The sequence below is a fragment of the Pongo abelii genome, chromosome 4 (genome assembly GCF_028885655.2).
Source record: "Pongo abelii isolate AG06213 chromosome 4, NHGRI_mPonAbe1-v2.0_pri, whole genome shotgun sequence".
Lineage (NCBI taxonomy): Eukaryota > Metazoa > Chordata > Mammalia > Primates > Hominidae > Pongo > Pongo abelii.
The window spans coordinates 176,990,756-177,013,881 of NC_071989.2; the positions used below are offsets into that span (position 1 = coordinate 176,990,756).

The 23,126-nt window shown below is 43.7% G+C and overlaps 1 protein-coding gene across 19 annotated transcripts in view; it reads left to right on the forward strand.

Annotated features, from left to right (window-relative positions):
- The window catches only part of TENM2 (teneurin transmembrane protein 2), a 1,285,801-nt gene that overhangs the window by 1,132,188 nt on the left and 130,487 nt on the right, over positions 1–23,126 (forward strand). For 11 of the 19 annotated variants that reach the window (XM_054556187.2, XM_054556189.2, XM_054556188.2 and 8 more), the window contains 3 exons: positions 8,520–8,714; positions 15,083–15,283; positions 16,988–17,200. In XM_054556187.2, the coding sequence (XP_054412162.2) occupies positions 8,520–8,714; positions 15,083–15,283; positions 16,988–17,200 (609 nt within the window). The remainder of the gene's footprint in view (positions 1–8,519; positions 8,715–15,082; positions 15,284–16,987; positions 17,201–23,126) is intronic. The other 8 variants (XM_024247419.3, XM_054556191.2, XM_054556197.2 and 5 more) reach the window with 4 other exon arrangements.

A 23,126-nucleotide genomic window follows, 5' to 3' on the forward strand; every position in this document is an offset into this window, starting at 1 on the left:
CCGAAGAATTTAAATATTCATTATGTAATTAATGCTGTTCAGTCTCACACACACATACACACAAAAACTGAGACTTTTTTAAAGAACAGCTTAAGTACTTATCGATTGAGAACTTTTATAACTCTCAAAATGGAGGCATCCCCATATCTCTACAGGTATTTTAAATGAATTAATCATAGGCTTAAAAGTCTCTTGCGATCTTCGTTAACTTCCCTGGGTTTAATTAAAACATCTGTGCACTTTTAATTTATCGATTCATCCAACTCATATGTCATGTTTTCAACACACCCCAGCATGCTCTGCATCATTTTTAACCCGATTTCCACTTAACTAAAGCAATTAAATTCACCCCGGATTAATTAAAGCATCCATACTTTCGTGCTTAAGTCAGCGTGTGCTTCTTTCCCAAATGGCTCCTGAATGTCAGAGATTTGACACACCTGATGAGTTTTTTGTCCTCCTGGAAATTCTTCCCTGAATCACTTTCTTGCTTATTAATGTGCCATTTGACAGAATGAGAATGAGGAAGTTGGTGCAGATGAACTTTGGCCCTCTGAGCCAGGGACTCTGACCCCATCTGTCAGAATGCACCATCTGGTTTCCTCTCTTCACGGGGGTGCTGCCGGCTCTTGCCCCCACTGAAACCAACTAAAGCGTCTGAGTACTCTGGGCAGGAAGGTGGCAGGGGTCGGGGGAGGGCTGTTCAGGTCAGAGATGAGCATCGCAGTCAGGATGACTGGTGATCTTTGCATTTGTATTTCATAATCACTCCTAGCTCTCTTTCCAACTTCCTCTCTCTCTCTCTCTCCTTCCCTACATACACAGTCCTTTATTGCTCTGCTCATTTAATAGGTCAGGAAAACTGAGATGCCAAGGTCAACAGACTTCCTGCTTGGGCACGGTGAGCCAGGGAGCTGTCCACAGGGTGACAAATCATCTCCCTGAAAACTAGATTTGATTTGCTGCCATCCACTGGGATGGAGAGAGCCCACCCCCTCAGCCATGGCAACATTGGGTGTAAGCAGCCTTATTTTTTTCCCCGAGCAGATAAGCCAAAAATTTTTTTTGTTATCATTTTTATCTGTACTTACTTAATTTTGAATGAAGCTGAGTGAGTATCTTGTCTTACCTTTATTGGCAACTTATATTATTTCTGATATGTGCTTTGCCTAGGTTTTCATTCATCTATTTATTAATTTGCAAGAGTTCTTTGCGTATTTCAGATACCAAACGTTATGCTGTAAAACATGAGAAAAAAAATATTTCTTCTCAGAGTTGCTTGTCCCTTAATTTTGCTTATGGTATCCTTTGTCACAGAGAAGATATTAATTCTTTATAATCAAATCTGATCCTCTGTTCCTTCATGGTTTCTCGAATGTATGTCTTACATATCTCCCTCCCAGGAAAATAAAATTAGTCTCCAGTATTTTTTCAAATACTTTCGTAGTTTTTGTTTTTCTATTTAGGTCATTAATCTGTATGGAATTTTTTTAACTTTTACTTTTAAGTTCAGGGGTGCAAGTTTGGGTTTGTTACATAGGTAAACTTGTGTCGTGGGGGGTTGTGGTACAGATTATTCCATCACTCAGGTATTAAGCCTAGTGCCCATTAGTTATTTTTCCTGATCCTCTTTCTTCCTACCCTCTACCCTCCAGGAGGTCCCAGTATGTGTTTTTTCCCTGTATGTGTCCATGTGCTCTCATCATTTAGCTCCCACTTATGAGAATATACAGTATTTGGTTTTCTGTTCGTGAGTTTGCTAAGGATAATGGCCTCCAGCTCCATCCATGTCCCTGCAAAGGACATGATCCCGTTCCTTTTTATTGCTGCATAGTATGGAATTTATTTTTGAATACAGTGTGCAGTGGGAGGGGTCAAACTTTATTACTTAATTTTCTACCAGATGGATTGCCAATTGCAGGGATCTTGCTAGAAGGGAAACTCACCTTTCTGACACTGTTTTGCTCAGCACCAAGCTAAGTCCACAACCACAAAAGCCAATGGTGTTGCCTTTTGAGTTTTGGTTTGGGGGGTCACCGAGCTTTGTTTGCCTGGCCTCCATGACCCAAATATTACATCCTCAATTGCTTCAGGAGGATCAACGCATCTTCTTTTCTCCATCACTTACCCTCTACCACCTAACCAAGCTACTAACCCATGTGAGTTACTCATCACTATTGCCGACTAACTGGGATATAAGGCAACCAACTATTATTGCTATTTTGACAATTTGCCTGGAGAACTAGCTTCAAGTATTCTCACCTCTCTTTTCCAAAGAAATTTTGAAACAGACTTCAGCTGGGTGTAGTGGCTCATGCCTATAATCCTAGCACTTTGGGAGGCTGAGGCAGGAGGATCACCTGAGTTGAGGAGTTCGAGTCCAGACAGGGCAACATAAAGAGACCCCCATCTCTACAGAATGTTTTTTTTAATTAGCCGGGCATGGTGGTGCACACCTGTGGTCCCAGATGCTCTGGAGGCTGAGGCGGGAGAATTGCTTGAGTAAGGGAGGTAGAGTCTGCAGTGAATGGTGATCCTGCCACTGCACTCCAGCCTGGGTGACAGAGCAAGACCCTGTCTCCAAATAATAATAATAATAATAATAATAAAATGAAATAAGTATAAAACAGACTTCAAATAATTTTTTAAATACATTATTTGAAATTCCCTCTACACATCTAGTCCAGCCCACAAATTATTTGTGCAGATGTAGGCATTTTCCCTCTGCTTTTATGACTGAGCCTCTCCAATATCCTTAACTTTTCTCCAAGTATTCTCTTTACTGCAAGCTCCAAGTGGACAGGTGGCTTATCCTGTTGCTTCTCACTGAGTAAATAACACTGATAATTCATCTCATCCCTTACAGAGAACTTTGTGGGGGCTGGGAGGGCGGGGGAGCTTCAGCTGGATCATTAAAATGAGCTTTATACCATTTAGGTGAATCTAAATTCTGTCATTTTTTTGTCATCAGCCTGTTAACTTGTCAGTTGTTAGTGGTTGTGGTAATTTATTTTTCTTCTGCGGGAGTCTTAGAGCTTTCATTTACTAGATTTAGTAAAACAGGAATAGTCAATTTGTACAAACGTTTTAATTAATTTTACATAGAAGCTTGAATGCACAATGTTCTGCTCTCATAAGCCTTAGGAAGAAGAGAGACATGCGGAGACAGAAAACGCTCCACTTTCATACCTGCCCAATCACAACCAACTCCCTCCCACACCAGAAAAGACTGGAAGAAGAAAAAAATGAAATCTTTCCATTAGTATGATTTGACATACGTCTGGTGGTTGCTAGTGTTTGTGTGTGCGTGTTTGAGACCTATGGCATTTCTTTATTTTATTATCCCTTGAAGTCAGATTGGAGATTCAGTTTGAAATTTTATAAGGGAGCATCTCTTAATTTGCCTACCAAGTGTCAGCCACTCCTGTGAGCCATACATGTTATCTCACTTAACCGTTCCAACAATGCTGAAAGACCATTTTTTTGAAGGGGAAATTGGGTCTTTGAGAGGTGCAGTAATCTTCCCAAAATCCACAGCTGGTAAGGCACAGGTTTGGTTTCGAACCCAGGTCTTTCTGGCACCAAAACTCTTGCTACTTCCACTTCTGCTCCGTAATACTTCTTGGCACAGAGTAGGCAGTCAGTGTCATTTTTCTATAACCTGTCACAAAAAATAATGCAGCTTGCATGACAGTAAAAATATAAGACTTATTAATACAGGAGGTTCCCCATTTCACATCCAGCCTCTTGAATAAAACATCAGCCTGAGCCTCAGATACTGGGATGCTCTGGGTTGAGTTATGTCTGAGAATGAATCAGTTGCCCCAGAGGGAAGGTGCTCTCCAATGCAGGACACCCCAGCCACCGCTGGAGGGAGCTCATCTGGTGTTTCTGCACTCTGCCCCATGGCAACTGGATTACTAGAAAGTCTCGCTCCTGTGATGAGCCGCCTTCCACTTCTTTGTATGGCATAAGCGAAGCCCATTGAGTGTCCTGCTTTCCAGTAAACATCACAGTGTTTTGCATTTTTGACCACACTCCTAGTGAGCATGCGGCAAATCCTGAAGGAAGGCTGTGTTTGGAAGGTGGAGAACTCTCTGACCTATTTTTTATTTTTTTCACTGAGTAATTTAAGTAGGTCAAATTTTAAATTTGATTTCCCAAGCACCTGGTTTTAAATAAAACCCATTCTTACCTTCTAGACAATCCTGTTTTTTTCTACTTGAAGTTTATGCAGAAGAGGAACAGTGTCACTATGAATAAAGAAAATAATTCGGCCAGGCACGGTGGCTCACACCTGTAATCCCAGCACTTTGGGAGGCCAAGGCGGGTGGATCACCTGAGGTCAGGAGTTCGAGACCAGCCTAGCCAACATGGTGAAACCCCATCTCTACTAAAAATACAAAAATTAGCCAGGCGTGGTGGCAGGCACCTGTAGTCCCACTACTCAGGAAGCTGAGGCAGGAGAATCGCTTGAACCCGGGAGGCAGAAGTTGCAGTGAGCCAAGATCATGCCACTGCACTCCAGCCTGAGTGACAGAGCAAGGCTCTGTCTCAAAGAAAGAAAGAAGGAAGGAAGGGAAGGGAAGGGAAGGGAAGGGAAGGGAAGGGAAGGGAAGGGAAGGGAAGGGAAGGGAAGGGAAGGGAAGGGAAGGGAAGGGAAGGGAAGGGAAGGGAAGGGAAGGGAAGGGAAGGGAAGGGAAGGGAAGGGAAGGGAAGGGAAGGGAAGGGAAGGGAAGGGAAGGGAAGGGAAGGGAAGGGAAGGGAAGGGAAGGGAAGGGAAGGGAAGGGAAGGGAAGGGAAGGGAAGGGAAGGGAAGGGAAGGGAAGGGAAGGGAAGGGAAGGGAAGGGAAGGGAAGGGAAGGGAAGGGAAGGGAAGGGAAGGGAAGGGAAGGGAAGGGAAGGGAAGGGAAGGGAAGGGAAGGGAAGGGAAGGGAAGGGAAGGGAAGGGAAGGGAAGGGAAGGGAAGGGAAGGGAAGGGAAGGGAAGGGAAGGGAAGGGAAGGGAAGGGAAGGGAAGGGAAGGGAAGGGAAGGGAAGGGAAGGGAAGGGAAGGGAAGGGAAGGGAAGGGAAGGGAAGGGAAGGGAAGGGAAGGGAAGGGAAGGGAAGGGAAGGGAAGGGAAGGGAAGGGAAGGGAAGGGAAGGGAAGGGAAGGGAAGGGAAGGGAAGGGAAGGGAAGGGAAGGGAAGGGAAGGGAAGGGAAGGGAAGGGAAGGGAAGGGAAGGGAAGGGAAGGGAAGGGAAGGGAAGGGAAGGGAAGGGAAGGGAAGGGGGAAGGGAAGGGAAGGGAAGGGAAGGGAAGGGAAGGGAAGGGAAGGGAAGGGAAGGGAAGGGAAGGGAAGGGAAGGGAAGGGAAGGGAAGGGAAGGGAAGGGAAGGGAAGGGAAGGGAAGGGAAGGGAAGGGAAGGGAAGGGAAGGGAAGGGAAGGGAAGGGAAGGGAAGGGAAGGGAAGGGAAGGGAAGGGAAGGGAAGGGAAGGGAAGGGAAGGGAAGGGAAGGGAAGGGAAGGGAAGGGAAGGGAAGGGAAGGGAAGGGAAGGGAAGGGAAGGGAAGGGAAGGGAAGGGAAGGGAAGGGAAGGGAAGGGAAGGGAAGGGAAGGGAAGGGAAGGGAAGGGAAGGGAAGGGAAGGGAAGGGAAGGGAAGGGAGGAAGGAAGGAAAAAAAGAAAAGAATTTTATCTACATTTTTTATCAATTAAAAAAGACAAAAATTTTGCACCTTACTTTCTACCCTCCTCCACCTTTCGGGAGGAAGGAGGATGTAATAGGAGACCAGTGTTGGTGATTTGATGTAACTTTCTCTGCCACCCGTGACAGCCCATCCAATATATAACCCTTAGGTCAGAGAGTTGGAAACAGCCCTTGGAAGCTCATTTAAGTACACATTGTGCAACCATACTTCTCGCTGTTTTTTATTTCAGTGCAGGGCTGGAAGGGGGCTGAGAAGTGATGTTGATTCTAGTCTTCCCACCAGGAAATACCTTCACTATTACCTAGATCAGAAATGACAAGTAGGTTTTCTCTTGAATACCAACTCTGCCTGCTTGCCGGTCTCAGCCTGGACACTGCGTTGATGGTTTCGAGGCTCTGTCTGGGCTCAGGGGAACAAGATGCCGTGATCAATTAGTGATGTCTGTAGAGGTGTGGGAAGGTAGTACTATAGATCATGTGTACACACTTGCCATCCCAGACCTAGAGCTTAGCATGAGTCTCAGGAGGAACTGGCATGGAACAAACTTCACTCTGTCTGAAATCCCTCTCAAAACTTTAAGAAAGTTCAGAGTTTCTTGTGCTACTTCATATTTGCATGTTCCCTAATTCTTAATTGGGCACCCTGGGCTCAAAGCTCTTTTTCTACCCTCTGTTAGACAATCAGCATCTGTAGCAACTCTGTACAAACTCCTCTGTTTAAGCATCCTGGAGATAGAGAGTATGATCCCTACATTTAGACAGTTCATCTAAATTCAATATGTGGCTTTGAAGTTCTCACTTTTGAACTCATTCTTCTCCTCTGGTAGATTCATAAGCATAAGAATTCTACTGAAAATAGCACCCCCAATAGTTCTGGCAACTGTCCTATTATAAAGCATTTTGAGGGGAAATGGCCCCTCAATCGTATGTCAACTATTGAGATAGTTATATTTCAAATCAGTTTGCAATTAAGGTAAAACATGCACTTCCCCAGAAAAAGGCATTGTGTTTACAGCATGAGATTCACTCCAGGGACTGTTCTTCCCACGTCTTTCATAAATGGCCATTTAGTGCTTGCCCACAACCCCCCACCACTGGGAAATCTCTGAATATCAGGAACACAGGAGAAATGTTTACCTAATCAAGCCACCATTGATGAACATAGCAATGGAAGGAAATCAACAAGGATAAACATAGTCCCTGTCTTGAATAGCTGACTATATATCTTTGGGAAATTAGACACGCACAGAGGAAAGTTAATTACCATAAAAACTACATAGAAACATGACAACAAAAGGGGATTCATGAGGCTGGGTGGGGAAGGTGACTAGGAAGTGACATGATTAGGTATGCCATCGCTGTGTGGCACAGGGAGCTCACCCGGGTTTTAGATGTGTGTACACACACATGCAGAATTCTCGGAACCTGTGCATTCCAAACCATGGATAACACCAGGAGTCACTGAAACACCTGCGTCCGTCATTTCTGAAGGCCTCTATTGCCACTTCCATAGCCGGAGGATTTTAGGCCCAAATTTGAGGGCAGGTTGGAAAGTTAGGCTCTTTACAAACTGATGCGGAAATGAGAAGTTCAAGACCTGAAGGAGACCGACCACTGAAATCCCATTCTTGATGAACTCTGAAAGGTGGGAATTGGCACATTTGAGGCCAATTTTAAAGCTGTAGGTAATCTCCTCCCAGACAATCCCCACTGATTTTCCAACCTTCTTCTCACCAACAGATGGAAGAGGGTACAGCTGATGGGCGAACTGCTAGAAATTTCATGCCTTCAGCCTGCCTGCCCCCTTTTCTTTTTTTTTTAATAAGTCAAGCATTTAATCATTATACTTTATTACACATGTTACACTTTGAAGGAGGCACAATGACAGTAGTCCCTCCTTATCCTCAGGGGATACATTCCAAGACCCCCTGTGTGTACCTGAAAACACAAATGGTACAAACCCTACACATACCATGTTTTCCCTACACATACATATCTAGGATAAAGGTTAATTTATCAGTTAGGCCCAGTAAGAGATTAACAATAATAATAAAATAGAACAATTAAAGCAGTAGCTGTAACATAAATTATGTGAATGTAATTTCTCTCTCTCTAAATTCTTTATTGTACCATATTCACCTATTTTCAGATAGCAGTTGACCATGGGTAACTGAAACTGAAAGTGAAACCGCGGATAAAGGGGGACTACTTCATTTCTTCATGGTATAGATAAGAAAACTGAGGCAGTGAGACTTTTAGTGGCTCAGCTGTGTCTCATCCCCACTTCCTTTTTAATAGGCATAAACTTATTAGGAATAAGAGTCGACTGATCTGAGGGAAAAATAATCAGCAAAATGGATTCTAATCTCCAATACCAACAACAGAACAACAATAAGTACGTCAGTGTCGCCTAGTGAAGGGTACCACTTCAAAGTTGGGCCAACCTGGTTCCCAGCTGGGCTCTGCTGCTTGTGGGCTGTGTGACTGCACACGTCACTTCCCCTGTCTGAGCCTCACCTGCAAAAATGGGGACCATGACTGTAGCCTCCACCTCATAGGGTGATTATGACGATGAAGTCATGAATTGCACATAAAGCCTTCTTTATATACCGTGCCAAGCACATAACAAGCATTTAATTGGTGGTAGCTGCTACTATCAGTAGCACTTGTGTTGTTTATCTGGCAATGGTTCTGCACCTGCACAGCCAGAGTCCCCAACCTAGAGCACTGTAAGCCAAGCCCCAAGGCCAGACAGCTCTACCTCCTTAGACTGCCATAGCCCCTCGGATGCTGGCCCTTTGTGACCTAGTGCTCTGTCTTTGGTTTGTGCAGCTGCCTGCCCCGTCCTGTGCAGTGGGAATGGACAATATTCTAAAGGGACGTGCCAGTGCTACAGCGGCTGGAAAGGCGCAGAGTGCGACGTGCCCATGAATCAGTGCATCGATCCTTCCTGCGGGGGCCACGGCTCCTGCATTGATGGGAACTGTGTCTGCTCTGCTGGCTACAAAGGCGAGCACTGTGAAGAAGGTAAGCCCGCCAGCCCCGGGGCTAGGCAGCAGTGGAGGGAGGCGTTTGCAGGGCTTGACCTTTGCTAATGAGCCCAGTCCTGGGCTGCGTGTTTTGCAAGAGAAGTTTCAACATTTTGCACAAAAAACTTCAAACTCCTTTGCTTTGATAAATTTCTTTAGTTGTAGAACAAGAAAGGCCTATGGAGATGGTTCTGGAAGAAACGTTTTGTTTTACTCTCCTTTATAGAAATTGATTCCTTTTCTCTTTCATCTTTGTTTTTCTCTTTAAATTGCTCTCTCTGCCTTTGTCTTTCTGTCTTCTCTTTCCTTCTACTCCTCCTCCCCTTCCTTCTCTTTCTTTTCCTCTTTTGTTCCTTTCCCTCGCCCTATCTTTCTTCCTCTTTTCTCCTGCTTTATTTAGTAATTGGGAATTACTAAAGCTATTCAGAGAAAAGAAACAAGAATTCCTAAGCCCCTTGCCTCCCTTCCAAACAAAAAGCTGTTTGTTGTTGTTGTTGTTGTTACTAACTCTTCCTGGTAATCCAAGACCTATATATGTCTGTGTAAATATTTCAGCAAAAATTAATATCAATAGATAGCAGTCAGGCTTGAAAGACTGTAGGTTTTTTATGTCATTTAGAAACACCATGTAGGGCAAATTAGCTTCGTTACTTACAGTTGCACAAAACTAGAGGAGAGTGAGGATGCAGCAAGAGGGACGGGATTTGATGGATCCTGAAAATCCCACCCTGGCAGACACATAAGGGCCTTTCACACACATGGGTGAAAATCAGGGATATAATCAACTGAATCTAATCTGACAATATGGTCAGAGATCAGGCTTGGACATCAGGAGAGGGGGACATAGAAGAGGGGATACAGGAACAGGGAGAAAGAGCACCTCTCTGGAGGGGATCCAAAAGCAGCTCTAACTAGTCCTAGTTACCTTGATCAGTTATTTCAGATAAATTATTTTGTGCCAAAATGTTGGGACTGACTTGCAGTAGCTACAAGGCAAGAGAAAGCCATGCTGCCTGTCAGCCTTCCTGCTCTGTATTTGCCCTTACAGAATATGGTCCCTGTTTGCCCATTGATTACTTCTCACCATATAAAGAATTGGCCACGGCTGGTAGGAAGGTAAGACCATGGACCCTCTCAGCCCCTTGCCCATTCCCCAATCTCTGAATTGGCTTCATCATTGTCTTCCAGCTGAGGCTCCTTTTCTCTAAGTCCATCTCCCAGTGAAATGTCCTCACACAACTCAAATAGCCCTTTTCCCTCCCATATCCCCAACAGAAATAGAAGTGTCAACTTGCCCAACAAACTAAGGGGAAAAAGTGAAGCCCCTGCCTATTCTGCATGAACTTGATGTAACCACCCAAGATGTCCCCATAGAAAAGATCCTGTTGGATGCCATATGCATTCTGTGTTCCTCATGGCCAGGCTAACAAGGGATCTCAGGTTTTATGAGGTTCTCAGATGCTAATGGATTCATTCTTTCATCCCAACAACCAATGGATCTCCAGAGTTCTATACAAAATAACCAATCATCACAGCTCTCACCACAAAGTAATGACAGTGCTTTGTACTTAGATACACCCACATAGGGTTCCCTTGTGAAACCCTGCATTTCATCGTTTTTAGAACTATGGCTACCAAAAGTCAGCTTCCATAACATTATTCCTCTAAGATTTTTCAATATATCAGCAGTAATGCCCTTAATGGGGCCCAGAAGTCTGATCCCCAGATCTTCACTTGCTCAGTTCTCCATATAATTTTTCCTCTATTATAAAGGGTAGCCTCCCTATGTCTGCATCATAAAGAATTGGGAGTTTGGATGGAGGAAATACTGATTTAATAACCCTGCTTGAAAGGTTAAAGTTCTTAAAGATAAATGGATTGCAGGAGGCAAAGCTGCATGCGCTGAAAACATAAGAGAGGCCAATAATATGACAAGAAAGGTTAAAATGACCTTTTGCATGCATCATTTGGAGAAAGGAAAGTGCTAGGACAACAACATTGCCAGCCTTCGAATTTTTTCTCTCCAGTAAGATTATACACAGCTGTATGCATGGAATCTCAAGTGATTTCTCAACTTTCTCACTATCCCACCCAGTCTTATTTAAATGTTCAGAGTGAATTAACCATCCAACCAAACAAGCCACGTGAATCATTATGAAAGGATGAAATCTCCTCTATTGATTTCTGCTACCCAAAAAGAATGAACCGAGGTGATTCATACGCTGTTTTCAAAATAGGAAATGGAATCAGAAAGTCTGGATCAGCACTTTTTCTTCCATTTAGCTTTTTTATTTCTGATATTCATCATAGTCATAACGTTCAAACAATTTACCTGAAATGGCCATGGCAGTGAAATCAATAGTTGCCATCCCTTCGTTTTTCCTGCATAAACATGGTTGTACTATTAACAAATTTGCACAAGAAAATGAAAGGATGTATTCGTGAGGTTTCATTCAATGATGTGTAGGGGAGTGGGAAGGTGATGAGAGAGGAATTGACATATTAGTTTAAGTCAGCCATGTTTTCATGTCAGTTTCATGGTTGAGTCATTTTTCAATGACATTTAACTTCATAAATGTAATTCATGGTTCTTCAGGGGCTTATAGTACATATTGTTTGTAAAACTCCTTGACCTCCTTTTTTATCCTTAGGGATAGAAATTGCATTCACAACCCTTTTTTGTCAAACCTACAGAGGGCCCAAGACTAAATGAGTTCTAATGATTTCAGCTGCCAGGGGGCTGATGTTTCGAGGCACATGGTACTTAGCTGGTAAAGGCCACTGTCCCCTTTTAAGTGTAACACTGTTTCTATTTATAAAGCTTCGTAAAATGCCATAGTCCCTCCTGCCTGCTAAAGACTCTAAGGACGTGGCCACAAGACCATCTTAGGAAATCGGAACCAAATTTAAAATTCATAGTAAAACTGCTCCTCTTGAAGTTTGAATTTAGTTATTCCATCCACTGCTGTAATTATATAGCACAAAGGGCATACTTACTGGTATCACTGACCAGAGAAAGGGTTAGCTCATATTTTTAGATACAATAAATGGTTTTTTTGATGGCATTCTAGTACTGGCACTAATAAATCTCTGTGGATTTTCCTCCTTCCTTTATACCATAATTCAGGATAGAGAAGAGAGGGCTAATTTATCTGGAAGAAAAATGCCATTTTCATTTTTTTAGTGTATTACTTTTTATTATTTCATCCTTCTAAGAAAAAGATTGTGATTTTTTTTTGAAAGCTCCTAGCTGCTGGCACCTCACCAAACATTTTAACTGGCTAATTATAGGTTGAGAACAATTTTTGAAGCAATAAGCCACAAGATATTTTTGTGTATATTTTGATTTTGCCTTATTAGAAATGGGGGCAGAGTGAAAAATTAGAATTTCAGAATTTCCTTCATTAGAACAATATAAACATGATGGGTTCTGAATGAACTTGTTCATAATTTACAGATCCCCAAATATGAATTTTTTCCAAAAGCAAGAAAGAAATTGTTAGCACCATTTCTGCTTCCCATCAATCCTTTCTCTACACAGGAAGTGTGTCCCATCAATGACAAATGCTTATAGCACAGTCTGTCCTTCATTCTCGCAGCAACTGTGTATTGAACACCTGGTATATTCCCTTACCTGTGCTAGGCATGAGACACCAAAGGCCCTGCACAGACCTTTGTCTTTTTTTCTTTTTTTTTTTTGAGACGGAGTCTCACTCTGTCACCCAGGCTGGGGTGCAGTGGCGCAATCTCGGCTCACTGCAAGCTCCGCCTCCCGGGTTCACACCATACTCCTGCCTCAGCCTCCCAAGTAGCTGGGACTACAGGCACCAGCCACCACGCCCGGCTAATTTTTTGTATTTTTAGTAGAGACAGAGTTTCACCGTGTTAACCAGGATGGTCTTGATATCCTGACCTTGTGATCCACCCACCTCGGCTTCCCAAAGTGCTGGGATTACAAGTGTGAGTCACCACGCCCGGCGCGCCCTTTGCCTTCTGTGTGTTTGATGCTTTCAGCTCAAGTTTACATTCAGATGTGCTCCACCACCCTAAATGGAGCAAATCTGAAGGTATCAAATGGGCTTATGTCATCAGGAGTTATACTCCCCGAGACAATGAATTCAACTGTAAAGTGATAATAACAAGATTATGTAACATCATCATAAATATCTCCAACTAATAATAAGCAACCAAAATTCACCTTTGGGGGAGTGTACCCCTGATTTTTTTTTTAATCACTGTTTTTTCCCCATGCCTGAAACGGTTTTGAAATGACTTCCATATATAATACCTTCCTGAGATTATCCAAATGGGATCGTGAGAAATATCTCTTACCACTGAAAATTATTATTTTTGCTTCAAGGGAGGGCTGCCCTTTGGAAACTTCATGGAATATTGTGATTTCCAGTAAGTCCAAATTTCTCAAGTCTGATGTCCCTCAAGACTAGTTAATTTGTGGCATGGATACTCTAAATAATGTCATATTTCGAGCCAATATGTCATCCATATTAAAATACACTAATGGCTGAGCATGATGGCTCATACCAGTAATCCCAGCACTTTGGGAGGCTGAGATAGGAGGATTGCTTGAGCCCAGGAGTTCACAACTAGCCTGGGCAACATAGCAAGACCCCATTTCTAGAGAAAAAAAAAAAACATAGCTGGACATGGCAGTGTGTGTCTGTGGTCCTAACTAGTTGGCAGGCTAAGGCAGGAGGATCACTTGAGCTCAGGTGTTCGAGACTACAATGAGCTATGATCATATCACTGCATTCTAGCCTGGGTGACAGAGCAAGACCCTGTCTCAGAAAACAAACAAACAAACAAACAAAAAAGACATTATTTTGTGCCCCATAGGGAAAGAAAAAAAGACACTCAGCATAAAAAACGTCTTAGGAGATCCTACAGAAAGCTAAGACCCTGAGGAATTATCATCTTAGTATAATAGTGAATTATTTAGAGACCAGAAGTCTTGCATATTTCAATCTTGGCATTGTGCAAGGAGAGAAAACAAAATTTTCTGAGAATTTAAACCATAAGACGGTACGCATACACAGGAAGGATTTAATAACACTGTCAGCATGGTCCATAAAAACCTCAAGAATAGAATTCAAAGTGGTCTCAAGCTAGCTGTGCCCCCAGGTGATAGAAGAAGCAATCCTGTAATCTGGGCCAACAGGCCTGATTTGGAAGCCGTGAAAATGGGAGAAATACGTCTTAATCAAATAAGGTGATGATACATCCACATTTGTCTGATCCACAAAGCAATATTTGAGCCGTCTGCTAGACCACCATCTCTCATTCAAACCACATATTACACAAAGAACCCTCTTCTCCAAATGACATTGCGTCATTTCCTGAGAATACATAGGAATACATAAGAAAGCTGGGCTTCCTCTAAAAGGCCCTATTTATTCAACCTTTAGATTTAATGGAGGTCCCAGGTTTGAGATCACATTCTCATGCAAAAAGTCCTGTCCTGAAGAACTGGCCTTTGCAGCTCACTCCTCTCCTCACTCTGAGTTTATTCAAGTTACGTACTGGATGTATATCCACTCTATTAAGATGGCCAAACAATCAGACAGTGAAACAGGCAAGAACCACAATGACCAGACTCTGCACGTCAACTCATCTGATTGACTGGTAGAAGGTCAGTGCCTCAGCCAGAGATAGCCATCCAGTCCCCTGGTGATTACCTGTAGGAAGGTGACCCCTTTTGGATCATTTTCACACCCAACTTCGCCTCTTCTATCCTGCACATTTACTAACTCCTTCAGTGGGTGTGTGCTCAGAGAATGGATACTAATTTTAGACTTAGCCTAAGTGAAACCTCATTAGGAAAGTGACTCATTTATAAGTTTCATTGGTTTTCCTTTTCATCTTTTGTTACCTTTTGAAGTGAAGTATTAGTGAAGTTACAATGAGCCTCTCTACTTTTCTCTCTTATAGTGAGGGGCAATCCAGTTTGGCGACACATGTGGAAACCTGGCAGATATTCACATTCCTATCGCAGATGCTCTGATATGATTCAGTCAAGGTCCTAATCTTTATAAGCACAAGATGCTAAAGGTGGAACGGCACACTTCTATATCTGACTTCTCCTAATTCTGCTTGAGAAATCCCCTTTTCGTTTCTCTTGCATCTTCTTCAAGTTTGAGATTTGGTGTTTGACAAATAAGAAGGCTTTTACTTTTTATGGGTGTTCTTCAGGTGACCACATAAGTATTTCTTGGGCTACTCCACTTGCTAGCAAGTGGATGGGAACTGGTGACCCACTGGTCCATTCAGCAGCAAGCCCATGTTTCATGGCCCATCCTCCATGGGTGATTAATACTTTTATTCTTTGGTTTTTGTTTTTGTTTTTTTCAGTTGATTGCTTGGATCCCACCTGCTCCAGCCACGGAGTCTGTGTGAATGGAGAATGCCTGTGCAGCCCTGGCTGGGGTGGTCTGAACTGTGAGCTGGCAAGGGTCCAGTGCCCAGACCAGTGCAGTGGGCATGGCACGTACCTGCCTGACACGGGCCTCTGCAGCTGCGATCCCAACTGGATGGGTCCCGACTGCTCTGTTGGTAAGCCACAAGGTTTTCTCCTTCCTCTCTCCAACACTCCTGCCCTGTGTTCCATCCCATTCTCAGATGGATGGGAATCTACTCTTAATACTTAGCTTGGGATAAGAGGACTTTGATGAATCACATTGTGTCTTTCTCATTCTCTTCTCCTCAGTCATGGAGTCTGTGATCTTTGAGAAACAAACAAACAAACAAGCACTGGGTTGGTTCCATCACCGCAAATGGATGAGGAGCCCAGGAGGGATGCTTCCATTTGCATTATAGGTTTTCTTATGTACATTCCCTAAAGGTACCAGAAAACAAAACAGAACAATTCAGCCCCAGACAAACTAAATGGAATGTCCCATAAAACAGAAAAGAGGCTCCCTTGGGGTGCTGCGTGAACATGTTCTAAAGCTCTGTAATACTCTAGTGACAGGAAAATAATGAAGTCGCGCTGTACACTTCATTTTCCTAAAATTTAGAGTATGAGTCTTCCCTCCAGAGTGACCTTAAAAATGGAACAGTTCAACAGTTCAAGCCAGTCCCAATCTTCCTGAGAAAGGTTCTGTTCACACTGACAAGTCCCTATCCAAGCAAGCGATCATTCCGCCCCCTTCCTCTGGGTAGTGAGACAGCTGTCAGATTGCCATGGCAATCAGGAAGGGAATAGATGTGAAGCTTTGCCTACAATGGGAAAGAAATGAATATTTCATTCCAAAAAGAAAAAAAAAAGAGTCAGTTAAAATGGGCTATTTTGGAATGTCTTCTCAGCCCACTCGACTCTGGCTTCAACTCTGTTGCTGGTGGTCCTGGCAAGGCCGTGCAGATGATGGAAGGAGGCAGGGGTCCTAGATCCAAAACCCAGTTATGCTACAGATATGCTGTGTGACTTTGAGTGAGTTACTGGCCCCACTCCCCGGCCCGGTCTTCCTTCACCTGGCATGCCAAGCCACGCCTCCCTCAGTAGACTGATGAAAGGATGAATGTCTGGCACGTGCTTGTCCTTGCGTGAGAGGTCTGGAATACCAGAGAGTGCATATCTGTCTGTCTGTCTCCTCCCCAAGCACAAAAGACTTTGAGCTCCTTTGAGAAAGAAGCTGTGTAAATGCAGCACAATTACAGCGGTCATTGTTGCCGCCAAGGTAGCGATCTGGGTAACGGGGGGATCTGCAGTCATCATGGGAATGGAGCAGCAGGGTCCCCAACTGACCTCTTGTGCTTGGTCAGTTCAGGCTCTCAGTGGGGGAGGAATCCCAGCTGACTAGAGAGTCGGGATCCGTACATGGATCTTTTCAGGTGGGTACTTCCCAGTTAGCTTTGCCAAACTGGTTGGAATGGTCTCAATCTCTAGAAGAGTGGTTCTCACATTCTAGTGAGTATCAGAACCACCTGGAGGACTTGTTCCAACAAAATCTCTGAGTCCCATTCCCAGATCTTCTAATTCACTTGGTCCAACTGGGGCACAAGAATCTACATTTCTAACGAGTTCCCAGGTGATACTGATGCTGCTGGTCCAGGGGCCACACTTTGAGAACCACTTCTCTAGAAAAAAAGATCTAACAATGAATTGATACCCAGCCAAGGAGAGACAAGCCTCCAAAGATGACAGAGCTGCTGGGCCTCGGGCCCTGCTCCAGGGGTCTGGGCCATGTGCGTGGTCTGGACTCCATGGAAGGTTTTACCAGCTGTGGTGTTGAGCTGTAATCATTGTTTTTCTTCCAGAAGTGTGCTCAGTAGACTGTGGCACTCACGGCGTCTGCATCGGGGGAGCCTGCCGCTGTGAAGAGGGCTGGACAGGCGCAGCATGTGACCAGCGCGTGTGCCACCCCCGCTGCATTGAGCACGGGACCTGTAAAGATGGCAAATGTGAATGCCGAGAGGGCTGGAATGGTGAACACTGCACCATTGGTAGGCAAACGGCAGGCACCGAAACAGGCACATATTGCTTTATTTTCATAAATCGTAGATCTATAGTGACGGTCGCGCATGGCAACTGGCTGTTCCTTCAGGGACACAAGTGCTCTCCCACATTTCCTGCTGCCTCTCCAAATCTCCCAGGGGATAGGGAAAGAGAAAAATGAGGTCCCTAACTGGGAAGGGCTTTTCCTTCTTTCCAGGATTCCGAGTTGAAAGGAAAGGGACCAGAGCAGATAAGAAAACCCCTCCAAACTTCCAATCTCAGGGAGGGAGAAATGTACATGCATGGGAAATTGTCGGTGTCTGGGGGTTGCAAGCACCTCAAATCACTGTGGTCTGCATCTCTCCCCTTTTTAAATCCTCTCTCAGCTGGCTGGATCACTGGATCCCTGCTTGCTGGCAACAAGGTGAACTCACTAATTTTAGGTCAGGTTAGAGGCAGGCAGGACTCTCAGGTTCCCTCCGTAGCAGGTACCACCGTAAGCTCCTGAGATTCCCCGTCACCACCACCATCATTAAATGTCTCCTCCTCTGGTCCCATTTTATTCTCACTCAGCCACCTCTCTATAAAAGCTTCTTGACTAAGAATATTTTAAAGGTCATTTTCTTTGTTAAGAAGAAATAGTTTTGGAGTTTCTTCATTTTTATTTTTCTCTCTGTTTCGGCACAATTGTGATTTAGGGTAGGACTATACTGGATTAAATGTACCTAATCATCCCTTTGGTAGAGGAGCTGGGAGCCAATGCTCTTTGGCTTTGCACATCTCTCAGACAGTTGGGATGACAAAGTGGTCAACTTGAGCATCATTTTACCTCCAGTTTTTACTTTTGTTGTTTAATTAGATCAAGCCTAGGATCCATTTTTATACCAAGCTGGCTAATCTACTTGCCTGCATGGAAATTCTCAAAGACGTTTCCAGCCAAACTACAGTTTGGCCCCTTGAAGTTACCTTTGATCCCAGCCATCAAGTTTGAGACCCTCCCCTCTGTCCCTGCCTAACAACCCCAGTCACAGATGGGCCACCTGGAGTGAGAGACAGGGCTAGGAGCTTGCGCAGGGCTGATTCATGAAATCAGACTCAGTTTCCCATGCTGTTCATTTGGGTGGTTATACAGAGATAAAGTGGACTGACTCTGTATTCGATTTCTTCCAGTTCCATCTGATTGGGCATCCGAGGGGCAGCATGCCAATCAGGGCCACGACCATAGCACTGGGACCCTGCTGGGACAGTCTGTTGGCAGTGAATTGTTTTTGCAATCTCTCGATGACGCTCCAGGTCTTGCTCCCCTGCAGCCGCTTTTATCCTCAGTTCCCTGCAGAGTCTGAGGAATAATTCAGAAGACTTTCAAGGGAGGGCTGTGCACAGCCCTATACTGAGACAGTTCTTACAATAGCTTCCATTCATCAGGGGCATTCCTTTTGCTGTACTTTTGCATGCCTGGTGTTATTTAAATGAAGAGTCCCCTCCCCATATCTCCATTGCCCCAAATCCTCCCCCTCAAAAGTTCTTGCCAATCATCAGCGTTGAGGTAGATAATCCTTTCTTTTAATTCATACAATCCAACATCAACCTCCCCTTTGCTCCCCCTTCCCACATCTGGGGGACAGAGGGGCAGGGTTAGTGTTTCCACAATGATGCCTGCTGGCTCTCTCCTACCTACAATCTGTCTTTACTTTGGAAATAGCTCACAAGAGGGCAGTCCAGATGGATTCGAGCAGGAGTCGCCAAACTACGGCCAGAGGGCCAAATCTGGCCTGCTGCCTGTTTTTCCTTGGCTTGCCAGCTAAGAATAGTTTTTACATTTTCTAAGGGCTGAAAACAAATCCAAAGAAAACTATTTCCTGGCACGTGACAATGATATGAAATTCACATTTCAGTGACCATAAACAAAGTATTATTACAGGACACCCACGCCCATTCACTGATGCCTCGCCAGCTTCCATGCCACCTGTCAGCACTGAGTAATTAGGAGACCACATGGCCCACAGAGCTGCTTGTGTGGCCCGTTATGGGAAAAAAAAAAAAAGAAAGGCTAACTCCTGAATTGCACAAATCTTGATGGATAGAGGGGAGAAAAGCAAGGCAGGTCCACACCCCCATTAAGAAAAGGACACCAACTGTAGCTTGAAGGGTCTGAGGGGTCTACTCCAGATATCACAGAGTGGGAGTGGAGAAAAAACAATAGATGTGCTGAAATGCTTCCGGGGCCCTTGAGATGGGAAGATGACAACTTTGGTCTCAGTAGAGAACAGCAAGGAATTGGCCAACAAGAGAACATAGATGTTTCGGTCAAGCTAGCCCTTTGGGTGAGATGAGTTGGAAAAAAAGGTGTTACTGCTACTTGAAGTGTTTGGTACAGGTTTCACATCTTTGTGAGATGACATACATGAGTTCTTGAGAGACATTCAGAAAGTGTAAATTGATATGCCAGCTAAAGCTCCCAAAATGAAGAGAGTGCTGGTCCAGGATAGTCTCTTGTTCAGAACGATGATCTCCTGTGACTTTAGAGTTTGTGCTCTGTATGTTATAAAGATCTTTACTACCAAAGCCTTTTCTTGTGAGAAATTAGGGCTCTGTGGCTTTATTAGTAGGACATGTGCCATCTCCTCATAGTTATGTTCACTGTGGTTTTCTCAAAAACAAAACTAAGCATACCTTGATCGGTGAGATTTGCCATTCAAAAACCAGAGAGATGTTCATGCATGCATAATTGCATCTTTTGCTTTTCTATCTCCGGCCCCCAGAGCTGTTTTGTGGAGTTTTATTCTTCTAGTTTGAGCAGACACTCCTGTCATTTCATTTAAAGTAAATGCCACAATTTACAAGCCCAGCATCAGTTCTCCTCTTTGGGGATACTGACAGAGAGGAAATGGGGGCTCTTTGGTCCTTTCCAAGCGCAGCCTCAAATGCTATATTTTGAAAATAGAAAATACATAAAAATGACATGGTACCAAGTCAGCAAACAATGCATAGGGAAATTTCGGGTAAGGCAGAATTGTGGGAGTTAGTGTTGGACACTTGGGTTGTCTGTGGCCTGTTTACAAAAGGTCATAGTGAGGTAGTTTTCTTGGGGTCATTGCAAATAGTCAACTGAACAATTCACATCAGTCCTTGTGGATTACATTTACTGTACTAAAAGAATCAAAAAAGAGAAATGGGGAAAAAAGATGAGGACACAAGGACAGACTTCTAAAACTTAGTCAGCTGGAAGCCCCAGGATCAGTCCATGTTTGGTTAATGCCTTTCTGGAATTTGCAACCAAATTATTTATATTTGAAAATGTAGTAGAGATTGCTAAAGATTTAAATATAAGGTATAAGACATCAATGTTAACTGTTAGAGCTAACTTACTGGCAGACTGGATTCTACCAAGCAATGATTGTTACATAACCTTTTCCTTAAAAGTTAAATATATGGCATGGCTAAAATCTACAGAATTGTGTAGATAAAAATATACTTTGAATACATATCAGCCACAATTCATGTGTATCTTTGGACTATATTAGCATTTTTTGTATAGTGTGCGGTTTACTCCTATGACTAGAACAGATGGCACATTGTGTGGCTAGAAGAGGTTTATTCTTTAAACGTAATTTTAAAATGGGTTGTTGTTCCTGTCATCTGCCGCCACCACCACCACCACCACCATCACCCCTTGTTAATACTGGGACCTAGGCCTGGCACAGTGGCTCATGCCTGTAATCCCAGCACTTTGGGAGGCTGAGGTGGACGGATCACTTGAGATCAGGAGTTTGAGACCAGCCTGACCAACAAGGTGAAACCCTGTCACTACAAAAATTAGCTGGGCATGGTGGTACATGCCTGTAGTCCCAGCTGCTTGGGAGGCCAATGTGGGAGAATCGCTTGAGCTCAGGGAGGCAGAGATTGCAGTGAGCCAAGATCACACCATGGCACTCCAGCCTGAGTGACAGAGTGAGATCCTGTCTAAAAAAAAAATACTGGGAACTAACATCAAAAGGCCATGCAAAGGCTATAACACCAGGGCATGGAGGAACTATAGAATGTGTATAATAATAGATCAAAATCACTAAGAACTATATATAGTAAATGTAGATCAGCGTCTCATGAAGAGGTAAAGTAGATGTTAGTGTGTGTTAATGAGCAGAACAATTGGGCAAAATGCAAGAAGAAGCCAACATTTGCATTGCCGGGGAATCAAGGAGCGATGCTACATGCTAACTGTGGACTCTTGCAATTATCTCCTGAACATGGGCTATCCAGACATCTGCTCTGAATAATACAAACTAACCCACAGACTGAATCTGCCCATACTGGGCACTTCCCAACCCTGAGTGAACTGTTTGATATCTGGGTAGTGAGTAAAGGCTGCAATGGTTATTTCAACTTGTGTATTTTATCTATGTGGTCCTAACCTCCGATTTCATCTCAGAATCATAAGGGCTTGATTCCTAGGACCTTGTGAGGCTGAGTGACCTACCCAGGTGCCACAAGTCAGAACAGTTTTCTTTTCCCTGTATCGCACTGGGCCCTTCTATTTTTCCTCTTTAATTGGTTGGGGAAAGAAATCGGTGCTTGTGATGTTAATAAGGAAAATGAATCTTTACCCAAGGTAAAACCAGCCGTGCGATGATCCAATGTGCTGATTAAGTGATTGTCATCAGAAGTAGACAAGGTCACAGTCCAAGAGGGAGAGTGCTTCAGAACAATAGGGAACAGGTTGAGAAGAAAGTGACTGTCAGAATTAACCAACTTCAGACTGAGGACAGCTGCTTCTGAATCTCATTCCAGTCTCATTCTAAGTTATGAAAACTTTTTTTTCTTGTGGCTACTGTCCTTGAACGCTTGAGCTTTCATGACTCTACAATGAGATCAAGTTGAGATGAAATTAGCCACTGTGGAGTCATCCTTACCACCAGGCCTGTGGAAGCAGCTAATTCTCTGATTGGTTAATTAACCTATTCCTCCAGGGGCTCTTATTAGAACTATCGTTGTAGTTCCTTTTTTTATTTTAAGTGAAAACCTAAAGCGATGGCCTTTTACTGATAACGATTGTGGATAAACTTTTAACAGAATGCAAAAGCTGTTCCATTGCTGATTCTCCCCCACCACCCCCCTATAATTTGGCCAAAACATGAGCTTCCTTACTGCATATCAGGAGTCACCACATACCCAGAAGTTCTTTTTGAGTCTGGGTCAGACAGTCTGCCAGAGGTTTCCTATCCAATCCCAGAGCAAGGACTGGGAGGCAGACTTACAGAAACATGTTTTCACATCACTGCAAAGAAATAAAAGGAAAGAAAATAACTGCTTTACAAGCAGCAAGAGTCTCATCACTGGAAGCGTTTGCTTTCTTGTCCTAGACGTTGAAGGGCTTTTAGCATCAGTAGAAACATAGACAAGATAGACACAAACTACATTCTAACTTTATGACTCATCATTCTGTAGTTTAAATGGAAGCATTTTTTTGTATTTTTATGTGATTTAGTAATGTCTGCTCATGTTATGAGCTCCCATCAAAAAAGAAAAGAGGAGAAGAATTCTTGGTGTTTTAGCTCTGTGGGGAGACAGTGATTTGTGTCGTACTCTGCGCTGTTCCCTTACTGTTTCAGGGGAACTGGTCTGATGGACTAGCTTGTGGCTCACAGTGATGGCGCCAAGCTTGCTGAGTCAATAGCTTGATATAAGATATTCCTTCCTTACTTCACCAGAGCAAAGAATTTGGAACTCTTGCAACATAAACTCATGGATGAGAGTTAACACAAGTAAGATTCCAGACTCAAAGAAAGGGGAACATGTAATAAGAGCTGTTGAAAAACATGGGATGCATTGTCCTAATGTATACTGAGTGTGCTGCACTTGAGCTTTTATAGAGAATCCACGTGCCTTCCAAGTCTATGACTCTGGGCTTTCACAATACGCACTAAAGATTTTCCATCAAAGGAGAAGGGAAAACAAAGTGGT